Source organism: Schistocerca cancellata, chromosome 5 (assembly GCF_023864275.1).
Source record: "Schistocerca cancellata isolate TAMUIC-IGC-003103 chromosome 5, iqSchCanc2.1, whole genome shotgun sequence".
Lineage (NCBI taxonomy): Eukaryota > Metazoa > Arthropoda > Insecta > Orthoptera > Acrididae > Schistocerca > Schistocerca cancellata.
This window is the reverse complement of record NC_064630.1, coordinates 561858045-561879002: the sequence shown is the minus strand read 5'-3', so window position 1 is coordinate 561879002 and position 20958 is coordinate 561858045. Positions and strand designations below refer to the sequence as shown.

Below are 20958 nucleotides of genomic sequence, written 5' to 3'. Positions count from 1 at the left end.
TAATAAAAATATGTAGGGTGCTATTTTAAAAAATGGTTCTGAGCACTACGGGACTAAACTTCTGAGGTCATCAGTCCCCTAGAAGTTAGAACTACTTAAACCTAACTAACCTAAGGACATCACACCCATCCATGCCCGAGGCAGGATTCGAACCTGCGACCTTAGCGGTCGCGCGGTTCCAGACTAATGCCTAGAACAGCTCTACCACTCCGGCCGTCGCTATTTAAAAAATGACAATCCTGTTCAGATATTCATAATGAACAAAGCTGCATAAAGTTGAATAAAGGCAATCATGCTCGTTAATATGGTCCCTGAGAGGTAAACAACATTTGCTTGAGACATCTGATATTTCAACTCTGAGCCCCTGCTCCCAGGTAGTGAGGAAAGCCCAAAAGCTCTAGGACTGTACAGTGTACCTAATTTACATACCTTTGCGACGTTCCACAGGGTCGCCTTCCACTTCCCAGCTAGTCAGTTCGCCTAATAAAGAAGGAAAATCTAAACTAGTGAGATGTGAATATACACTTGGAAAAACATGAGACTGCGTAAACAGAGAATTTTAACGGGCATATTTTCAAAAATGCTGGGAACCATACTTCCAGATATTAGCTAGGAACTGAACAGTGAGTTCGGTGAGCCGTTTATAATCTTTCCGTTTAATTATGATGTGAATCGGCTGTGTGTACCATCGGGCCATGTGATTTTTTTTTTCGCCGTGCACTGATCGAGATTCAGTTCCGTCAACACTGTACAAAGGGTGCTTCGCACAAAAATAAGTGATTTTATGTCCTTATCCATTTGTGTTTTGAGCTCATGGTCTATTTTCCGCAGTGTGCGTCCTCAACTCTTAAGTGGTCTTCACACAACTGAAAGTTTGAGGCCTAGAGTAGCATGAGGGTGGTTTGAAAAGTTCTCAGAATCACCACGAGAGGTCAGCGATACCGCAACGAGTTTGTCACGTGATATTCATTGGACTGTTACTTGTAAACACGTCAGCAGTGTTGCCAATATAGCGACTTTGTCGCTAGAAATGGCGACTTTTGCCTTCGTCTTAGCGACAAAGAAAAACTTTTTAGCGACAAAAATTATTTAGCGACTTATCTGGCGACTTTTGAAGTACTGACAACTTTTGAAGTAAACAACAAAACTATTTTGGGCCAGTATTTTCATTAACAAAACTAAGATTTTAACTATAGAATGGGTACTACACTGACTTTGTTTTAGATTTACTACGTTAAATTAAGTTCTTAGCAGAACATGTAGCATTGTTAAGCATTTAGTAAACCTGAATGTGGGAATTGCCTACAGGGTAAGAAAACCTTTACTGTAGAACAATTCATTATTCATTACCCACTAGCCTGTTATCGCCGATAGCGTATCGATCTATAATTCAACTTTTGAACTCCCTTTATTTTTTGAATTGTCAAAAAATATACGCAATATTAAGTATAATAAAATACATTTCTGTCCAGCTACCTCTAATTTTTCGAAATGGTAACTCACAGTCATATTATTACCACATGCACAGTGGTAACGCAAGATCAATTCGGTGGGGTATCTCAGACATTATTACGTTTTAAACAATGAACAATATCGAGTTACCGAGTGAGTAGATTGTTTCGTGACCTCTAGTTTGCTTGAGTTGTAATGTATTTTCAGTGATTATAAATTGGTGAAACGTACGTTGTGGTGGCTTACATAGTGGATTTACCGCAGAAGAAGCAGTATGCTCAAAAATATCAGGATGTGTGGGAAGCAGAAACTGAATTCAATGGGTGGCTGAAACCAGTCGTTGGAGACTTATCCAAGGCAATATGTCAAGTATGTCAACAGAGTTTTATGCTAAATTGTGTGATATTAGAAAGCATTCGAAAACTATTAAGCATAAACAAAAAATTGATTTAAAAAAACACAAACCACCTTACCTATGAAAATTGTTCCGAAAACTACAGAATAGCAAGCAGAGGGGAAGGCGCCCTTTCTTTATTTATTGCTGAATATTGTTCAATTTTAGCTGTAGAACATTTACGAATACTGTGCAAGAAGGTGTTTTCCGGTGATGAGGGCGCTAAAAACATGCAATTACATCGTACAAAGTGCACTAACATTATAACTGAAGTTTTGGCTCCATATTTTATAAAATCATTTGTTGAAGATATAGGTAACCAAAAATTCAGTGTACTAATAGAGAATCCACATATGTATCAATATCTAAAATGCTAGGTATCGTTATATGGTACTATAGTGTAAACAACCAAACCATTAGATCAGAATTTCTCAAACTCGCTGTAGTAGAAACTGCAGATGCAGGAGAAATCTGGCTGCTGTTCTTGTGAATTCTTTGAAAGATCTCAAACTTCCAATCGCTAGTATGGTAGGAATTGGCACAGATAATGCTTCTGCAATGGTTGGAATAAACAATTTCGAACAACTCAAGAGAGAATACGGTTTGAAGCATTTCGTATTGATCCATTGCATTTGTCACACTCTTCAGCTTGCAGTTTCGCACACCTCAGTGAATACCATACCTAGAAACAGAGTTTCTTGTACGGGAAACCTACAAATGGTTCTCCATTTCACCCTAAAGACAAGAGGAATATGAATAGGTTTATGAGACAAATTGTGGAAAACACCCACTAAAAATTTTGAAGGTCTGTGCAACCAGTTGGCTTTCAATTGAACCAGGAATGCAAAGAATTCTGGAGCAGTGGGAAGAACTAAAGCTACATTTTTCACTTGCCATGGTTCAAGACAATTGTTACACTGCCGATCTCTTGTACAAGATGTACTGTGACGACTTTTCCATAAAGATGCTTTAAAAGACGTACAAATAGCAATAAAAGCTTTTGAAGGAGAAGACAATGACTCCACCAGATTACTAGATACACTTATTTCTCATGCAGTCACTCGGACAAAACAGTTTTTCCAACTGTTGATTTGTTGACAACACCAGTTCCAAGCAAATGTATGTACGCAAATCCGAACCTTGGCTTTATGTTTGAACAGAAATTGTCTGAGTCAAGTTTGTCTGAAGAAAATAAAGTTTATTTGAAGAAGAGATGCATTCAGTTTAGTCTGAAACTCATATAATAAATTCAACAAAGACTGTCAAGTAACGTTACGATCTTGAAAAAAATATCGATGCCGGATGTTGAAGGAACACTAAAAGTGAATAAAAATAATGCTGTAGCGGATGTAGCCAGCAGTATAAAAATGCCGCAGAGTAGAATCTTTTTTCTTTGATTTCACAGCTAGCAATGACTGTTCTATGCCTACCGCATTCAAATGCAGAAGTGGAAAGAATATTCAGTTCTGTGAACATTATAAGAACTAAACGTAACAGATTATTGTTAAAGATAATTAATGCTTTGATCATTTTGAGATACCAGCTGAAGAAACAAAATAAAGATTGTGCATCTTTTGACATACTGTCAGACGTATTGGAGCGAACAAAAGTTACTCTTTTGCGACAAAACCAGTCGAACTGCAACATCTTTTGAACGACGTTCAACCATCTACATCAACTACAGTTCTGTCAGAGTATGAAACAGAAGAGTTATTCGATCTTCTGAGTGACGACGATGAATAGCTCACATACCGGTATGTATATATTTTGTAATCTGAGTTCTTGCTTTCTTTTATTACAAATATAGTTGTATATTTCTAGTATATTTGACTACTGTGATTGAAACAACAATTTATGTGTTGGGTCAATTATGATAGCTTATTGCACCATTCACAGGACAAAATTTTCAGTACACCCCTAGTAAAACCAGTTTTAGCGACTTTTGATAGTGAATCTATCGACTCGGGTGTTTTAGAGTTGGCAACACTGCACGTCAGTGCTCTTGGAAAAGAGCTGTGGCGGTGACGTGACTGTTCCCGCGTAGTGATTTGCGAAGATGGGGGGGGGGGGGGAAATCTAGATTCGAGCAATGACTGAGTACTTCGTAAAGAAAGGTTTGAAAGCAAAGGACATTCATGCCTATTTCCAGAATACATTGGGGGACTCTGCTCCTTGATATTCAAATGTTGCCAAGTGGACAAATGAATTTGGTCGGGGAGAGCTTAGATGCTCCGCGCAGTGGTCGGCCAAGATGTGTCACTACTTCAGGAATAATTGAAAAAGTGCACAAAATGGTCATGGAGGAGAGCCGATTTAAAGTGCGCCATCTGAAAGGGTCTATCACATTTTAACTGAATTAGAAATGAAAAATTTATCTCCAAGATGGGTGTCGCGACTCTTGACGCTGGATCAAAAACGCATGAGAATGGACATATCGGAACAATGTTTGGCCCGTGTTAAGAGAAACGAAAAAGATTTTTGCGCCGGTTTGTGACCACAGATGAAACTTGGATGCGATACTATACCTCGGACAAAACTCTCAAAGCAGTGGAAACCTGCTGATTCTCCGCCAGCAAAGAAAGCAAAGAATTTGTAAGTAGGCTGTTTAGGTTTTTTTTATTGGTAACGCCACGTAGCGCTCTGTATGAAAATCACTGGCTGTGCTGTATGCAGTCTGTGGCTGTTTTGCATTGTTGTTTGCTATTGTAGTGTTGGGCGGCTGGATGTTAACAGCGCGTAGCGTTGCGCAGTTGGAGGTGAGCCGCCAGCAGTGGTGGATGTGGGGAAGTGAGATAGCAGATTTTTGAGAGCGGATGATCTGGACGTGTGTCCATCAGAAACAGTACATTTGTAAGAATGGATGTCATCAACTGCTATATGACTTTTTAACAGTATTAAGGTAAATACATTGTTCTCGATCAAAATCTCATTTGCTAACCATGCCTATCAGTAGTTAGTGCCTTCAGTAGTTTGAATATTTTATTTAGCTGGCAGTAGTGGCGCTCGCTGTATTGCAGTAGCTTGAGTAACTAAGATATTTGTGAGGTATGTGATTTGTGAAAGGTATAGGTTAATGTTAGTCAGGGCCACTCTTTTGTAGGGATTACTGAAAGTCAGATTCCGTTGCGCTAAAAATATTGTGTCAGCTTAAGCACAGTCATTTATAATTTTTCTGAGGGGACGTTTGAAAGTCAGATTACGTTGCGCAAAAAAATCTTGTGTCAGTTTAGTGCTGATCAGAATAGGTAAAGAGCGAAATGTCTGAGTACGTTAAGTTCTGCTCAGCTGTTTGAAAAGCAAATAATGTAAGAGGTTTATCAGCACAGTACTGAACTGTAATTTACCGCATACATTTATGTTTTTTTACGTATTTATAAAGTGTACGGACCGTTGAGAACGAAATAAAGCTATTTACTGATAACCGATTGAAAGCTTACATGATCTCATGTCTATGCTGAGACAGCTGGTGCCAGAAATAGAAACTCTTATCCTCCCTCGACAGGTGACCTAGAGGTAATTTCCAGAATTCCCCTAGGGAAGTGTGATAGGACTACTACTGTTTACATTATATAAATGAACCAGTAGAAAGCGTCAGAAGTTCTTTAAGACTTGTCATAGATGATATGGTTAACCTTAAACGTAAATTTAACACGTTGCTCATGCATTGGAAAAAATCAGTTTACTGTATAACTACGCTATTGATGACAAGTTTCTGGAAGCAGTATCTACCGTAAAATATCTAGAAGCAATTATCCAGAGCGACTTTGTGGAATGACCACATAACACGAAAAACAGATCCAGACAGATTCACATCTCGTTTCCGTTTCAGTAATCAGGTTATTTAAGAAGGGCGGGTGATTGGCCCACCGCTTCAGATTGCCTTGGTGAGGCTGCCACCTTATAGCCCATGCACTGACTATGTGCCAGTTGTTCGGTTTATGGCCTTGGCATTTCCTCTGCACCCCTATACACGGTTTAACCGCTAGCATCGGTTATGTGGGGGGGGGGGGGGGGGGGGAATGGGAAGGAAAAGAAAAAGAAAAAGGATGGGCTATGGACGGGACAAGGATATGAGACAGGTTTTCGATAGGTCGTTGTGGGGCACTTGGTCTGGGTCCTTCCCTTCGGCCTGTCTGACATGGGTGACCCTACTGGTAGCTACGCTATCGCCGGCATAGCCCTCTGGATCCAGAGCACGCAAACCACCTCACCCGCACGGACAGTGTTACGTTAAGGCGGTGTCCCCTGCGGAAAAGACAGATTCATAACAAGTATCTTAAGGAAACTTAACACATCCAGAAAGGAAGTGGCTTACAAGGCGCTTATTCGAACGATTCTTTAGTATTGTTCATCAATATGGATTTCTTACCAGGTAGGAATGACAGAAGATCGGCGTGTTTCGCTACGGGATTGTTTAGTCGGTCTGAGAGCGTTACCGTAATGCTCGAACTATTGGTAGACGTTACAAGAGGGGCGTTGTGCAACACGGAGAGGTTTACTACTGAAATTTCGAGAGAGTACTTTCCGGGAAGAGCCTAACACATTACTTCCTCCCAAATACCTCTCGCGAAATGACAAGGGCCAGAAAATTGGAGAAATTAGAGCCAATACAAAGGCTAACCGACAATCATTCTTCCCACGCGCCATTCGCAAGTGGAACAGGACAGGTGGTATCAATAGTACCAGGAGTATCCTCCGCCACACACCATTAGTATGCGGAGTATGATGTAAATACTGAGCGTGTGAAGGCACCTTTATTCCCGTGATATGATACACGATGGTGGCAGCAGAATGGCCGCACAGTCATCCCTGAAAAATCTCTTAATTTACGCCAACAGGGTTTCGTAGAAACTGTCTTTCCATCCTGCTTTCTGATTCTAGTCCCACAACAATCCTTTACACTTTCGTATGTGCTGTATCCACGTGTTTCGATCCTATTTGCAGTTCTCTCCGGCTCTGATCCTGGATTGGGGGAGGGGGGAGAGGTGCATGACCTGTCCACAAAGAAAATATTTTATTAAAAGTGTTCAAATTTTTACCAATATAAATTTGTAGATTTATCAGGTATCTTTCGGGGACTGATTAACACGTAAACAGTCTCGAATATGACTAGGAATTCTAGAAAAATGCATGCTATGTTTAACATAGGATACTTTCAGTTTCTCATCTACGTGTCTTTACTTTGGGGAATATTTTAGCAAAGTTAAAGCGCTAGTTTAGGGAATCACTGTGCCTGCTGCCACCTGCAAATCCTACATAATACGAGATTACACAAGTGGGATTGGCGAACCATACGAAATTTGGTACGCCAAGACAGAAAAGGAAAAACAAGCCCAACTCCCTACTGAGAAAAAAAAACTAACTTCGCTAATGTAGGCGAAATGAATAAAAAACAGCATTCCTCACATTTACCTGATCGTATTGCCAAAGTCTGTAGATATGTTTACAATCTTAGCTGTAGTGGTATATAAGTTGAACAAAAACTCCACCGAAGAAGTTTCGAAGGTGGTAGGTAACACGGACCAAAACAAGAACAAATGTTTAATAAACGTGGACTCAAATGCATACCTAAAGTAACAACTATGAACATATCATATTCGCTACTGTATAGCACATCTCTTGTACTGAAGAAGTACTGATAGCTGTTAATGCACATTTTATACCCCCATGTTAACCTATATTTTTCTTGTCTTGGTCCATATCGCTCCATCTGAATGATTGTCGGTTAAGTTTTGTTTGACCCTGTTTAATGGTGAACACGATTTTACTTAGTGTAAATTTTGATGTTAGAATTGTGAGAATTTATTGCTACTGTAGTTTGTACGTCCATTACATGAAACACGCATTTATCAAATTTTCAGACAACTGCTTATAAAATGTGTTTGATTTGTAATTGAGGCGTTCCCTAGAACAATGACTTAAAAATCCAAAACATTAATTAGGGTTGGGTGACCAAGTTAAATCTGAGGAGAGGAAGGGAAGAGGGCGGGAAGAGATTAGCAACTCTTAAAGTTGAGTCTTCGTTAGCCTTCCGCAGTTCCGGTTTAACTTTGTCGCCCCCGCTTCATAACGGTTCTTATGGTTAGATGTGCTAATCTTGTAATCAGCTACTATCGCGCTCTTTCTCGTTATTAGAGGCATTGTTTTGCATTTGTTCAAATTTAATTAGACCTGGCTTTCATAACACGAGAAAATATTGTTCAAATCTTTCGGCATTTAGTTATGATACTTTGACGACGATCGTCTCCTGTAAAAAACGGCATTGTCAGCGAGCAATCTAATAGTTTTGCAGATAGCATGTAACGAACGTATTTTGAGAACATGACTGCTGCTACTTCCTTCCTGTCGTTTCTGTTGGACTTTCGCAGTCCATTATTCACCGAGCCAACTACCTGTATATCAATTACATTCCCTTTTATAGTATCTGTTTTACACTGTCTAAAGCCTTTCGAAAATGTAGGCATAAGGAACTAACCTGTTCACTTACAACTATAGTGTGGATAGTATAGTGTAAAAATATAGCAAGCTGGATTTCACTGGTTTCTCTAGAATCTGTGCAGATTCTTTAGCTGAGGCTTTTTTCCTTCGGAACGATGTAATTCTTAAATACGCTCTACGATACCGCAACGTATGGACGTCGGCAGTATTGGTACGCAGTTCTGAGCAACCGTCTTAACCATTTTGTTAACAAGAGTAATTTCCACTCACTTTCAGCTATTTCAGCCATGGGGGGGGGGGGGGTTGGAGGGGAGGGGGGGGGACTACGCGCTTTGCGAGAGATTCTACACTGAAGTGGCAAACATCTTGGGAGACCTCCCAATATCGTGTCGGGCTTCCTTTTGCCCGGCATAGTGCAACAACTCACTATAGCATGGACTCAAAGTCGTCGTAAGCCTCTACATCTACATCCATACTCCGCAAGCCACCTGACGGTGTGTGGCGGAGGGTACCTTCAGTACCTCTATCGGTTCTCCCTTCTATTCCAGTCTCGTATTGTTCGTGGAAAGAAGGATTGTCGGTATGCCTCTGTGTGGGCTCTAATCCCTCTGATTTTATCCTCATGGTCTCTTCGCGAGATATACGTAGGAGGGAGCAATATACTGCTTGACTCTTCGGTGAAGGTATGTTCTCGAAACTTTGACAAAAGCCCGTACCGAGCAACTGAGCGTCTCTCCTGCAGAGTCTTCCACTGGAGTTTATCATCTCCGTAACGCTTTCGCGATTACTAAATGATCCTGTAACGAAGCGCGCTGCTCTCCGTTGGATCTTCTCTATCTCTTCTATCAACCCTATCTGGTACGGATCCCACACTGCTGAGCAGTATTCAAGCAGTGGGCGAACAGCGTACTGCCTCCGGCAGTAATATTGGGCCGTGCTGCCTCTACAGCCGTCCACAGTTCCGGAAATGTTGCCGGTGCACGATTTTGTGCACGAATTTACCTCTCGATTATGTCCCATAAATGTTCGATGGGATTCATGTCGGGCGATCTTGTTGACCAGATCATTCGCTCGAATTGTCCAGAATGTTCTTCAAACCATTCTCGAACAGCTGTGGTCCGTTGATATGGTGTAGTGACGGCCATAAAAATTCCATCTTTGTTTGATAACATGAATGGCTATAATTGGTCTCAATGTAGCCCAACATTACCAGGACCCACTCCTTTTCATGTAAACGCACACCATTATGAAGCCACAACTACTTCGCACAGTGCGTTGTTGACAACTTGGGTCCATGGCTTCGTTTGGTCCCGAACCCTACCACCAGATCTTACCCACTAAAATCACGACTCATCTAACCAGACCATGGTTTTCAGTCGTCTAGCATCCAATCGGCATTGCAACAGCCCAGGAGAGTAGCTGCAAGCGATGTCGTGCTGTTAGCAAAGGCACGCGCGTCGGTCGTCTGCCGTAGTCCAAGAACAAATTTCGACGTACTGTCCGAACGGATACGTTCGTTATACGTCCCGCATTGAATTCTGCAGTTATTTCATGCAGTATTGCTTGTGCGTAAGCACTTGACACTTCTACGCAAACGCCGCTGCTCTGTCGTTAAGAGAAGGCCGTCTGCCACTTGCGTTGTCCATGTAGAGAGGTAATGTCTGACATAGGTATTCTACACACGCTCTTGACACTGTGGATCTCAGAATGTAATTCCTAACTATTTCCGACATGAAATGTCCCATGTGTCTAGCTCCAACTACCACTCCGCGTTCAGAGTCTTATTTCCTGTTGTGCGGCCATTATTAGGTCGGCAAGCTTTCCACATAAATGACCTGAGTGCAAATGACAGCTCCGCCAATGCACTGTCCTTTTACAACCTGTGTAAGTGATACTAACGCCATATGTATGTTCATATCACAATCCCATTACTTTTGTCACCCCCAGTGTACATAAATACGAGCTGGTAAAATAGCTAATTCCGCAGCTTATTCAAAGCAAAATCTAATTTCGCCAGATCTAGATCGGGGAAATCTGGGCCTCAGAACTACTGCTGCTAAAGATAACTCACCGTCATGTATTTTGATACTTACAGGACTACACCATACTCACTGGAGAACTTAGCCAGAAATTTCGAATTCTTCATTTCAATGGTTTTGGATAAGTTTCGTACTTAGCAACACTTCATATAAACTTAAAATGTGAATTAGCAGGCAATGGCATTTTTCAGTACGACAGTGCATTAGTGTATTGCTCGTCCTTGACCGATGCAAATATTTCATACCGGCAATAATAAATATGAAAGTAATTACATCTTCACGAACATAGAGTGTTACTTTGTCTCGTGTAAAATAATTAGGTTTTTAGGCCAACAGGTGTTTTCAAATCGAGTGAAATGTAGCAGGGGAAAAAACCACTTCTATCGAAGTAGTTCCTTTTTCGTTCGCGAAGTGAAGTCTCTACTTAAAGATACTTCAGAAATAATTTAAGTGCGTTTTTCCGTATATTTTCTTGACCACCGTACGCACTTTGTTATACCTTCTGACAAAATTGATTAAAGGATAAATTTCTAGCATTGTGCTGCCACCTACTGCCAGGTACTCCATATCAGCGACCTCAGTAGTCGGACATCGTGAGAGCAGGGACGGGCGCTCCGCGGAACTCATGGACTTCGAACGTGGTTAGGTGATTGGGTGTCACTTGTTTCATACGTCTGTATGCGAGATTTCCACACTCCTAAACATTCCTAGATCCACTATTTCCGATGTGATAGTGAAGTGGAAACATGGGACACGTACAGCACAAAATCGTACGGGCCGACCTCGTCTGTTGACTGACGGAGACCGCCGGCAGTTGAGTAGGGTCGTAATGCGTAAAAGGCAGACATCTATCCAGACCATCACACAGGAATTCCAAACTGCATCAGGATCCGCTGCAAGTGCTGTGACAGTTGTGTAGGGGGTGAGAAAACTGATTTCTTGGTCCAGAGGCTGCTTATAAGGCACATATCACGCCGGTAAATGCCAAACGACGCCGGGCTTCGTGCAAGGAGCGTAAACATTGAACAGTGGAAAAACTGTGTGTGGAGTGACGAATCAGGTACACAATGTGGCGATCCGATGGCAGGGTGTGGGTATGGCGAATGCCCGGTGAACGTCATCTGCCAGCGTGTGTAATACCGACAGTAAAATTCAGAGGCGGGCCGGCCGGTGTGGCCGAGCGTTTTCTAGGCGCTTCAGTCTGGAACCGCGCGACCGCTACGGTCGCATATTCGAATCCTGCCTCCGGCATGGATGTGTGTGATGTCCTTAGGTTAGTTAGGTTTAAGTACTAAGTTCTAGGGGACTGATGACCCCAGATGTTAAGTCCCATAGTGCTCAGAGCCATTTGACCCATTCGGAGGCGATGGTGTTATGGTGTGGTGGTGTTTTTCATGTGGGTACTTTCAACCCTTGTTTTGCGTGGCACTTTCACAGCACGGGCCTACATTGATGTTCTAAGAACCTTATTGCTTCCCACGGTTGAAGATCAATTCGGGATGTTTTGGAACGCCGACTTTCGTGCCAGATCTCACCGACTGACATCGATACCTCTCCTCAGCGCAGCAATACGTGAAGAATGGGCTGCCATTCCTCAAGAAACCTTCCAGCACCTGACTGAACGTATGCTTGCGATAGTGGAAGCTGTCATCAAGGCTAAGGGTGGGCCAACACCAGAATTCCTTCATTACCGAAGGAGGGAGCCACAAACTTTTGAAGTGTTTTGCAACCAGGTGTCCGGATACTTTTTATCACACAGTCTATGTTAGTCGCTTAAATTGTCTGGCCCCATCCACCCTAACTGGGAGCGTACGAAGCGCTGACATGGTCAAATAGAGGGTGCTGCAGATGTAACGCACACAAATTCACGGTCATTTCTAACCTTACAGTGTTAACTAATCGTGTCATGTTAGACTACATCGTAATAGTGAAGGTTTGGCGGGGACTGAGCAGGTTAGAGTTTCTCATTTTGTGGACACATGTTCCGAAATTTCTGGACAGTCCTATTGCTGTGCTTATCCGTTCATTCATGATATAAAAGAACAGGGCATATCACACGTCCGTCTGGGTCATGCGATTAGTAAGTCAGTGTGCTGAGCAAACTAACCTTCGTGTAGACAACTGCTTATTTTTCCCCCTAAATTACTAGGTGTGGGTTAGCCAAATGTACGTGCAGAATGTCTTCTCAGAAGGCAGAGGAATTCGATTCCAGCGGTGGTAATGAGTTGCACATGCAGTCCTCGGCGGAGTTCATTCATCTTTGATCCTTTGTGAGAGCCATTAAGAGGCGCATTAACTGCTGCACCAGACAGCTGCGGGTACTCTCATTACCACACACAACAAAAGATCTCTTACGACACGGGCTAGGGTTTCAGAAAAAACAAAATAAACATAACGGTTTCGCACTCTGATCTGGCGTTTTTCGAAAGAGCTGAATTCTGAATTACGACGATCTGATCTATAATAATTATATCGGCTTCCAGTACGTCCTGGACGCTTGTAGAATAATTAAAAGTTATTACGTGATGTGAAACAGTGACCGACGCTGCTAGGAAATATTTATCGTCACTCAATATCTGCCACCGTTTTTCTTCCTTCTAGCATTCAAAGCTAATTCCATAACTTTCGCATGTTTTTAAAGACCAGAAACCTAACAGGTGATACGATGCGAAGAACCTTCTGCCGTGCTCTTCCAATGGTTTGCATGGTATGTACTGTATAGAGATCTAGATAAGAATAACAAATCTGTCGATAAATGTTTAAACAACACAGCGATTAAATTCACTCCCCCTACTTTATAGTCTTTCTTCCACAATTTCCTTTGCGTATTGATCATAACTTTTCATTTACTTGAGATTTCACATGTAGTGACCTGCAGGAAACTATTTCCGGGTCCGAACATTACACTTATTTTAAATGAGTGCTACAAAACCAAACGTAAAAGAATGCCTTTGTGCGATCTCTTATTGATTTTTTTTTATTTGTCATTTACTTCACGTGAGCTATACGCATGGTGTGGGGGCGAAACTTGAGAGATGTGAAAATGGTCACTGGAATGTTCTAAGGAGGTTTCCACGTAATATGTGCTGTTTCTCTCCAAATGTTTCCATTTTACGCTTCGCTGCATTTCTGCACACGCTCCCGCTGCCTTCTTTGTGTAACTTCTACAGTCCAACATATGGATCTCATCTCTATTAAGAGGTTTAGAAGGGGCTGGTTATCCGAAGGATCTTTCCATTTTGTTGCAATGTAGATTATGAAGCAATAGGTAGGCCAAACGTCATGCAGCAAATTATTTCTGCCAGAGGCCACAAATACAAGAATATATCAGGAAGGTGCGCGAGGAACTATCGTTACCCGAATTTTTAAAAAAGTCGCCAATGGTTTACTTCTTTCCAGTACTTTCGGCTTACCCATTCAACCTGAGACTTCAGCAACCACCAGTCTGAATGTGGAAAAGGCATGAAAATTAAAGGTGCGAACAGCCGCTACAGACAACTCCTCCTTACTAGGGTTGCCCACGCGCTGTGGAGGTCGTTCGCATCGCTACCGGAGTGCGGCGCTGTCGGCAACTGCCAGCAGTCGACCATGCGCCTTATCGATCCGCCTCCTCCACTTTTACCCGGACACTTGCAGGGCGACGGGTACGTCCCCTTTAACACGAGTGCAGTAAGCTGTTGAGACGCCGTTCCTCGATGCCAAGGCCGCGTCACCTGGCAATGGCCGGGTCACGCGAGCGTCTAGGCCACCGGGACCGCAGCAAAACAAAGCCGAATTCCCCGGCAACACACTTGCTCAGCGCATGAACTTGCTTTGGATTGGCTAAACACTGATGTTATTCTCACCAATAAAGTTACGACTATCAAATACGCTGATAAATGGACGAAAGCTTTATTTACATGGAACGCAAGCGACACACACAATGTTTATTTTTTCAGTGTATTATCAGTCATTCATTCTTAAAAGACAGCGGATTCCTTCGAGAGAACCTGAGTTCAAACATCCGTAGTGGTTTCGGTTTCTCGCAATTTTTTCCTTCTTCAATCACATTCCGCAAAATTCCTAAGCAAAACCTGAGGCTGTTTTCTCGCTCAGTCTTTTTGAATTACCGATGCAGATGCGAGAACAAGTTGATACGAAGGCTTGCACTGCTTAGCCTGGTAATGGAATAAATATGTTAAAGAGTAGGCAAGCCTAATAAGGAAGTAGGATTAGAAACAAGGTAAAACAATTACAGGATTAGATATCACACACTGTGTACAGATAATGGTTTAATCAACTCTGGTATAGACTGACGAATACAATGTCAGACAGATATACCGTAATATGTGTATGGAGATAACCTGTAATAGTCTATATGAAATCATATAGGTATTTCGCCCAGGAAATTATAGAACACTGTCTAGTCAACAAGAGCAATTCTGATGCTCCAGGTCAATCGCGGAGGGCATTTGCATGAATGCAATACATTTCCTAAGCAAATATGATACCTAAGAAGTAGTGTGAGAAACACGACTGCCAAGGCTTTCTCCATACTTTGAAGCAGCCACATGTTTGTTGACGTGAAGGTCTATATATCGCGAATGCTGGCCGGTGCCTACCCAGGTCACCAGCCTGCTACCAAGCAATTGTGCCAGCCACAAATGTGGCTACGTTTCGCGTCTCACGATCCCTCTGGATATACACGCGGCTTTTGACTCAATAGTGTATCGTAACTTGCCACAAATGAAGGGATTCGCTTGGTGTGCCCTATCCACGATGTTTCTACGCCCCAAATCTTCCAGTATATGGTGTTGTGTTTAAGGGGGTGGGAGGGGCACATTCACAATTACAGACGTGTTCTCTAAGAAGACACGACTCCTTTTGCTATTTGCAAGGTTCCCTGCACCTGAGTAGCTGGTATCTATTCTAATGGGTTGTGATCTAGCTATAACATTCAGCTGGTTATAGCTGATCCTACACAGATCTTTGAATCCTTTCCGTTATTTGGAAGCAAATCCGCAGTAGTCTTAACACACATTGGGCCTCTCCAACTGGCATTTGCCAAGTGACACTGATTGGCCAGCCTTTGTGCAACCATTGACTTTCAATCCGAGACATCCCCGTAAAGTTTACAGCTAAGACATTTACATAAGCTATGTTTCTATGTGGACACTAACGTGGAATAATATTTTCGTAATCGGTCACACGGTCTATTTTATATGACAAGGAAAGAAGAACGACCGTTTTATTCTTGCTAAGCCTCTCACGAACACAATCTGATCTAAAATGGTCCATTATGGCGTAAAAGCAGATAAATTCTTTCGTCCTCTCTCTTCAGGCACATATTGAGAAGTGAACACAAAACAGTCCGGCAGTACCAGTACGGAAATAGTTCAGACGAAAGAGTTGTACGTAGGATCTCTAGGTGCCCAGTTTATCCTACCATCAGCTGCATTTATTACACTTTACACCAAGTTATAACAATCGTCTAGATATATAGGGTGAATTACACTGATGCTAACCGAGGACTTACCTCCTAACGAGACATATAAACTGTCATACTAATGTTGCAGAAAAAGATTTGTTGCTGAGGTGACGTAGGAAAAAAAAACTTTTCCAGCTTAACGTAATTTCTTTGCATTTGTTAACTCAAGAACTGTTCGACATGTTCAATTCAGCCACTCATATGAGATGTTTTGCTTTGATAAACGCATGATCTCTTCGAATCATGAACATTAAAAAATCCCCAAAGAATCTCCTCATTGTATCTGAAGTTTCAATGGCACTTGAGAAAGCGACATTGTGTTCATACTGTCCGTATCAAACTAGTTCTTTTGTTTATTTCCAGACAAAAATCCATAGGATTTAGGGCAGCCAAGCTGATCCCTACGCTTACAGTCCATTATAGTAGACATACGTCTTTTGAGGAGAGTCTTAAGGAGAGAAAAACGAAAATTTCCTGGAAATGGCAATACCACCAGCGAAAAGATTGAGGTGAGGGTTATCGCATACGCAGCAAGTCTTTTATACGATTTGAACCCGAACGAAACCAACAAAACATTTGAAGTTGTTATTCAAGGAATCTTCCAAGTATTTCGGTGGCTAATTGCATACTAACTACGTTTCCTTTGATTTCTCTCCTATTAATCTTTGTATCTGCATCGCATTGAAAATATCTGCCCAATAGAGCAAATGTCGATAGTGGTGCAGTATGCTTGTTTGGAAATAATTTACTTACTGTACTTTGCTGTTGACAACAGCAACTGCGCCCACTTTGCTCTTTCCTTCAAAGCTTGCGTTCAGTGGGCCTACTGACTGCTTGGTTCTGCCTTGGGTTTGTTTTTCGATCCGTGTTAATTTATACCTCGACTTGCGCCATAGGGTGGTGGGGTTTCGGGTTCCGCTGGATAGGTCAGGAGTCCACTACACGCAACAAGCGGCTACACGGGTAGCAGGGGTTGTGTGGCGTGGGCTGGGCGGTTTTTTAGGTTAGATGGCCTCGGGCAAGTACAGAAAGGGCAACGGCCTCAACGGGTGCGGGGCAAAGTCAGAACATGCGGGGACCAAGCAGCAATCGGTATTGTAATTGTAAACTGTCGAAGCTGCGTTGGTAAAGTACCGGAACTTCAAGCGCTGATAGAAAGCTCTGAAGCTGAAATCGTTATAGGTACAGAAAGCTGGCTGAAGCCAGAGAAATTCTGCCGAAATTTTTACAAAGGTACAGACGGTGTTTAGAAAGGATAGATTGCATGCAACCGGTGGTGGAGTGTTCGTCGCTGTTAGTAGTAGTTTATCCTGTAGTGAAGTAGAAGTGGATAGTTCCTGTGAATTATTATGGGTAGAGGTTACACTCAACAACCGAGCTAGGTTAATAATTCGCTCCTTTTACCGACCTCCCGACTCAGCAGCATTAGTGGCAGAACAACTGAGAGAAAATTTGGAATACATTTCGCATAAATTTTCTCAGCATGTTATAATCTTAGGTGGAGATTTCAATTTACCAGATATAGACTGGGACACTCAGATGTTTAGGACGGGTGGTAGGGACAGAGCATCGAGTGACATTATACTGAGTGCACTATCCGAAAATTACCTCGAGCAATTAAACAGAGAACCGACTCGTGGAGATAACATCTTGGACCTACTGGTAACAATCAGACCCGAACTTTTCGACTCTAAGTGCAGAACAGGGAATCAGTGATCATAAGGCCGTTGCAGCATCCCTGAATATGGAAGTTAATAGGAATATAAAAAAAGGGAGGAAGGTTTATCTGTTTAGCAAGAGTAATAGAAGGCAGATTTCAGACTACCTAACAGATCAAAACGAACATTTCTGTTCCGACACTGACAATGTTGAGTGTTTATGGAAAAAGTTCAAGGCAATCGTAAAATGCGTTTTAGACAGGTACGTGCCGAGTAAAACTGTGAGGGACGGGAAAAACCCACCGTGGTACAACAAAGTTAGGAAACTACTGCGAAAGCAAAGAGAGCTTCACTGCAAGTTTAAACGCAGCCAAAACCTCTCAGACAAACAGAAGCTAAACGATGTCAAAGTTAGCGTAAGGAGGGCTATGCGTGAAGCGTTCAGTGAATTCGAAAGTAAAATTCTATGTACCGACTTGACAAGAAAATCCTAGGAAGTTCTGGTCTTACGTTAAATCAGTAAGTGGCTCGAAACAGCATATCCAGAGACTCCGGGATGATGATGGCATTGAAACAGAGGATGACAAGCGTAAAGCTGAAATACTAAACACCTTTTTCCAAAGCTGTTTCACAGACGAAGACCGCACTGCAGTTCCTTCTCTAAATCCTCGCACAAACGAAAAAAATGGCTGACATCGAAGTAAGTGTCCAAGGAATAGAAAAGCAACTGGAATCACTCAACAGAGGAAAGTCCACTGGACCTGACGGGATACCAAATCGATTCTACACAGAGTACGCGAAAGAACTTGCCCCCCTTCTAACAGCCGTGTACCGCAAGTCTCTAGAGGAACGGAAGGTTCCAAATGATTGGAAAAGAGCACAGGTAGTCCCAGTCTTCAAGAAGGGTCGTCGAGCAGATGCGCAAAACTATAGACCTATATCTCTGACGTCGATCTGTTGAATTTTAGAACATGTTTTTTGCTCGAATATCATGTTTTTGGAAACTCAGAATCTACTATGTAGGAATCAACATGGATTCCGGAAACAGCGATCGTGTGAGACCCAACTCGCTTTATTTGTTCATGAGACCCAGAAAATATTAGATACAGGCTCCCAGGTAGATGCTATTTTTCTTGACATCCGGAAGGCGTTCGATACAGTTCCGCACTGTCGCCTGATAAAGTAAGAGCCTACGGAATATCAGACCAGCTGTGTGGCTGGATTGAAGAGTTTCTAGCAAACAGAACACAGCATGTTGTTATCAACGGAGAGACTTCTACAGACAAAGTAACCTCTGGTGTGCCACAGGGGAGTGTTATGGGACCATTGCTTTTCACAACATATATAAATGACCTAGTAGATAGTGTCGGAAGTTCCATGCGGCTTTTCGCGGATGATGTAGTATACAGAGAAGTTGCAGCATTAGATAATTGTAGCGAAATGCAGGAAGATCTGCAGCGGATAGGCACTTGGTGCAGGGAGTGGCAACTGACCCTTAACATAGACAAATGTAATGTATTGCGAATACATAGGAAGAAGGATCCTTTATTGTATGATTATATGATAGCGGAACAAACACTGGTAGCAGTTCTGTAAAATATCTGGGAGTATGCGTGCGGAACGATTTGAAGTGGAATGATCATATAAAATTAATTGTTGGTAAGGCGGGTACCAGGTTGAGATTCATTGGGAGAGTCCTTAGAAAATGTAGTCCATCAACAAAGGATGGTGGCTTACAAAACACTCGTTCGACCTATACTCGAGTATTGCTCATCAGTGTGGGATCCGTACCAGATCGGGTTGACCGAGGAGATAGAGAAGATTCAAAGAAGAGCGGCGAGTTTCGTCACAGGGTTATTTGGTAACCGTGATAGCGTTACGGAGATGTTTAACAAACTCAAGTGGCAGACTCTGCAAGAGAGGCGCTCTGCATCGCGGTGTAGCTTGCTCGCCAGGTTTCGAGAGGGTGCGTTTCTGGATGAGGTATTGAATATATTGCTTCCCCCTACTTATACCTCCAGAGGAGATCACGAATGTAAAATTAGAGAGATTAGAGCGCGCACAGAGGCTTTCAGACAGTCGTTCTTCCCGCGAACCATACGCGACTGGAACAGGAAAGGGAGGTAATGACAGTGGCACGTAAAGTGCCCTCCGCCACACACCGTTGGGTGGCTTGCTGAGTATAAATGTAGATGTTTCATAGGAATACGGGAGGCTTTACTGAGGAAGGGCTGTTCCCGCAGCAACAGCAGTCGTATCGCAGTACTCTGGCATCTGTTTGTACTTGCCTTACACTGTTTTGCGTTGTGAAGACAGTCACAAAGGTCGTTAGGGTAACTAGCCGAATAAGATGCGGAGCTTTGCTTTTTTGCTACTATTAATGAGCCACCGGAGGCCACGGGCCCGGGGGTGTGTCACCAAAATTTTCACAAAATATCCCCAAACAATCTCCAGTGGAGTGTGGGTTAATTCTGCTGCCTATCAGTTCATCGGGGCACACGTAACATGTCTGATGAGAACCCGCCGTCCCAGTTTACATTCAGGGGCAAATTCGTCAAGAATCCTCCAAAACGAACACCCTCCGAGTATAGCTGACGAGCAACGCTCTAAATCTAGGGAAGGAAATGTGTCTTTGTGCACACTATTAGCAATGTATCACGTTTTTTCTGGTCATCGAAAACTCAAAGCTTGGGAACATGCTGGACAAGCGCAGACTATGGCGTAATGCGGATGGGAATTCGTGAGAAATGGGTTTGGAAAACAATACCTTAGTGACTAAACTGTCTTAGCGCTTGAACGGGTTCGCTAGTAACTAGAAACTACCCAGTACAGTTCTGTAATTGAGAAAATCAAGTGGGCAAGACGTGATTAACAATCTTACTGAGCATCGAACAGTATAAATGTCATTTCTGATGGATGCTATACTCAGTATAAAGTGAAATATTAGTTCACAGTAGAACTAATTATGCCGTACATTCTGCGCAGAAGCCGATAAGCATTCCATTCATGGCATCCATCACCATACTGATGCCTCTTTACATCTACATGCGTGCTTAGCAAGCCACATAATGCATACCGGAGGATACTTTGTGAAACTGCTAGCCATTCCTTCCTTGCCGCAATCGCAGCGAGGGAAAAATGGTTGTGTTTTTGTACATTTCACTCTTGTTTGTCCTCTACGGTCCTTTCACGACATGAACGTTGGTGACAAGTTTCTGCAGTTACTTCCAATGCTGGTTCTCCAAAATACCGTCAATAGATCTTTCCTCCAGGGATTTCCAGCTAAGCTGCTCACAGAGTAAAGCATTTTCATAACACTCGTACTGATTGAACAGACAGGTAACAAATCTAGCTCCATGACCCTGCATTGCTTCGATGACTTCTTTTAATGCGGTTTGATAGGGATCTCAAATACTATATCAAAACTAAAAATGAGCCGCACAAGCGTTGTGTATGGTTATCCTAACTCACGATAGACCATAGGACTACTCTGCTATTCGCCTTCCCTAC

General features: G+C 42.6%; 1 protein-coding gene across 2 annotated transcripts in view; it reads right to left on the bottom strand.

Moving 5' to 3' along the window:
* Positions 1-20958, bottom strand: part of LOC126188031 (BCL2/adenovirus E1B 19 kDa protein-interacting protein 3) — a 325431-nt gene that overhangs the window by 300916 nt on the left and 3557 nt on the right. The window contains exon 2 of one of the 2 annotated variants that reach the window (XM_049929453.1): positions 430-480. The exons of the other annotated variant lie outside the window; for it this stretch is intronic. Within the exon in view, the coding sequence (XP_049785410.1) occupies positions 430-480 (51 nt within the window). The remainder of the gene's footprint in view (positions 1-429; positions 481-20958) is intronic. 2 annotated transcript variants of the gene reach the window in all.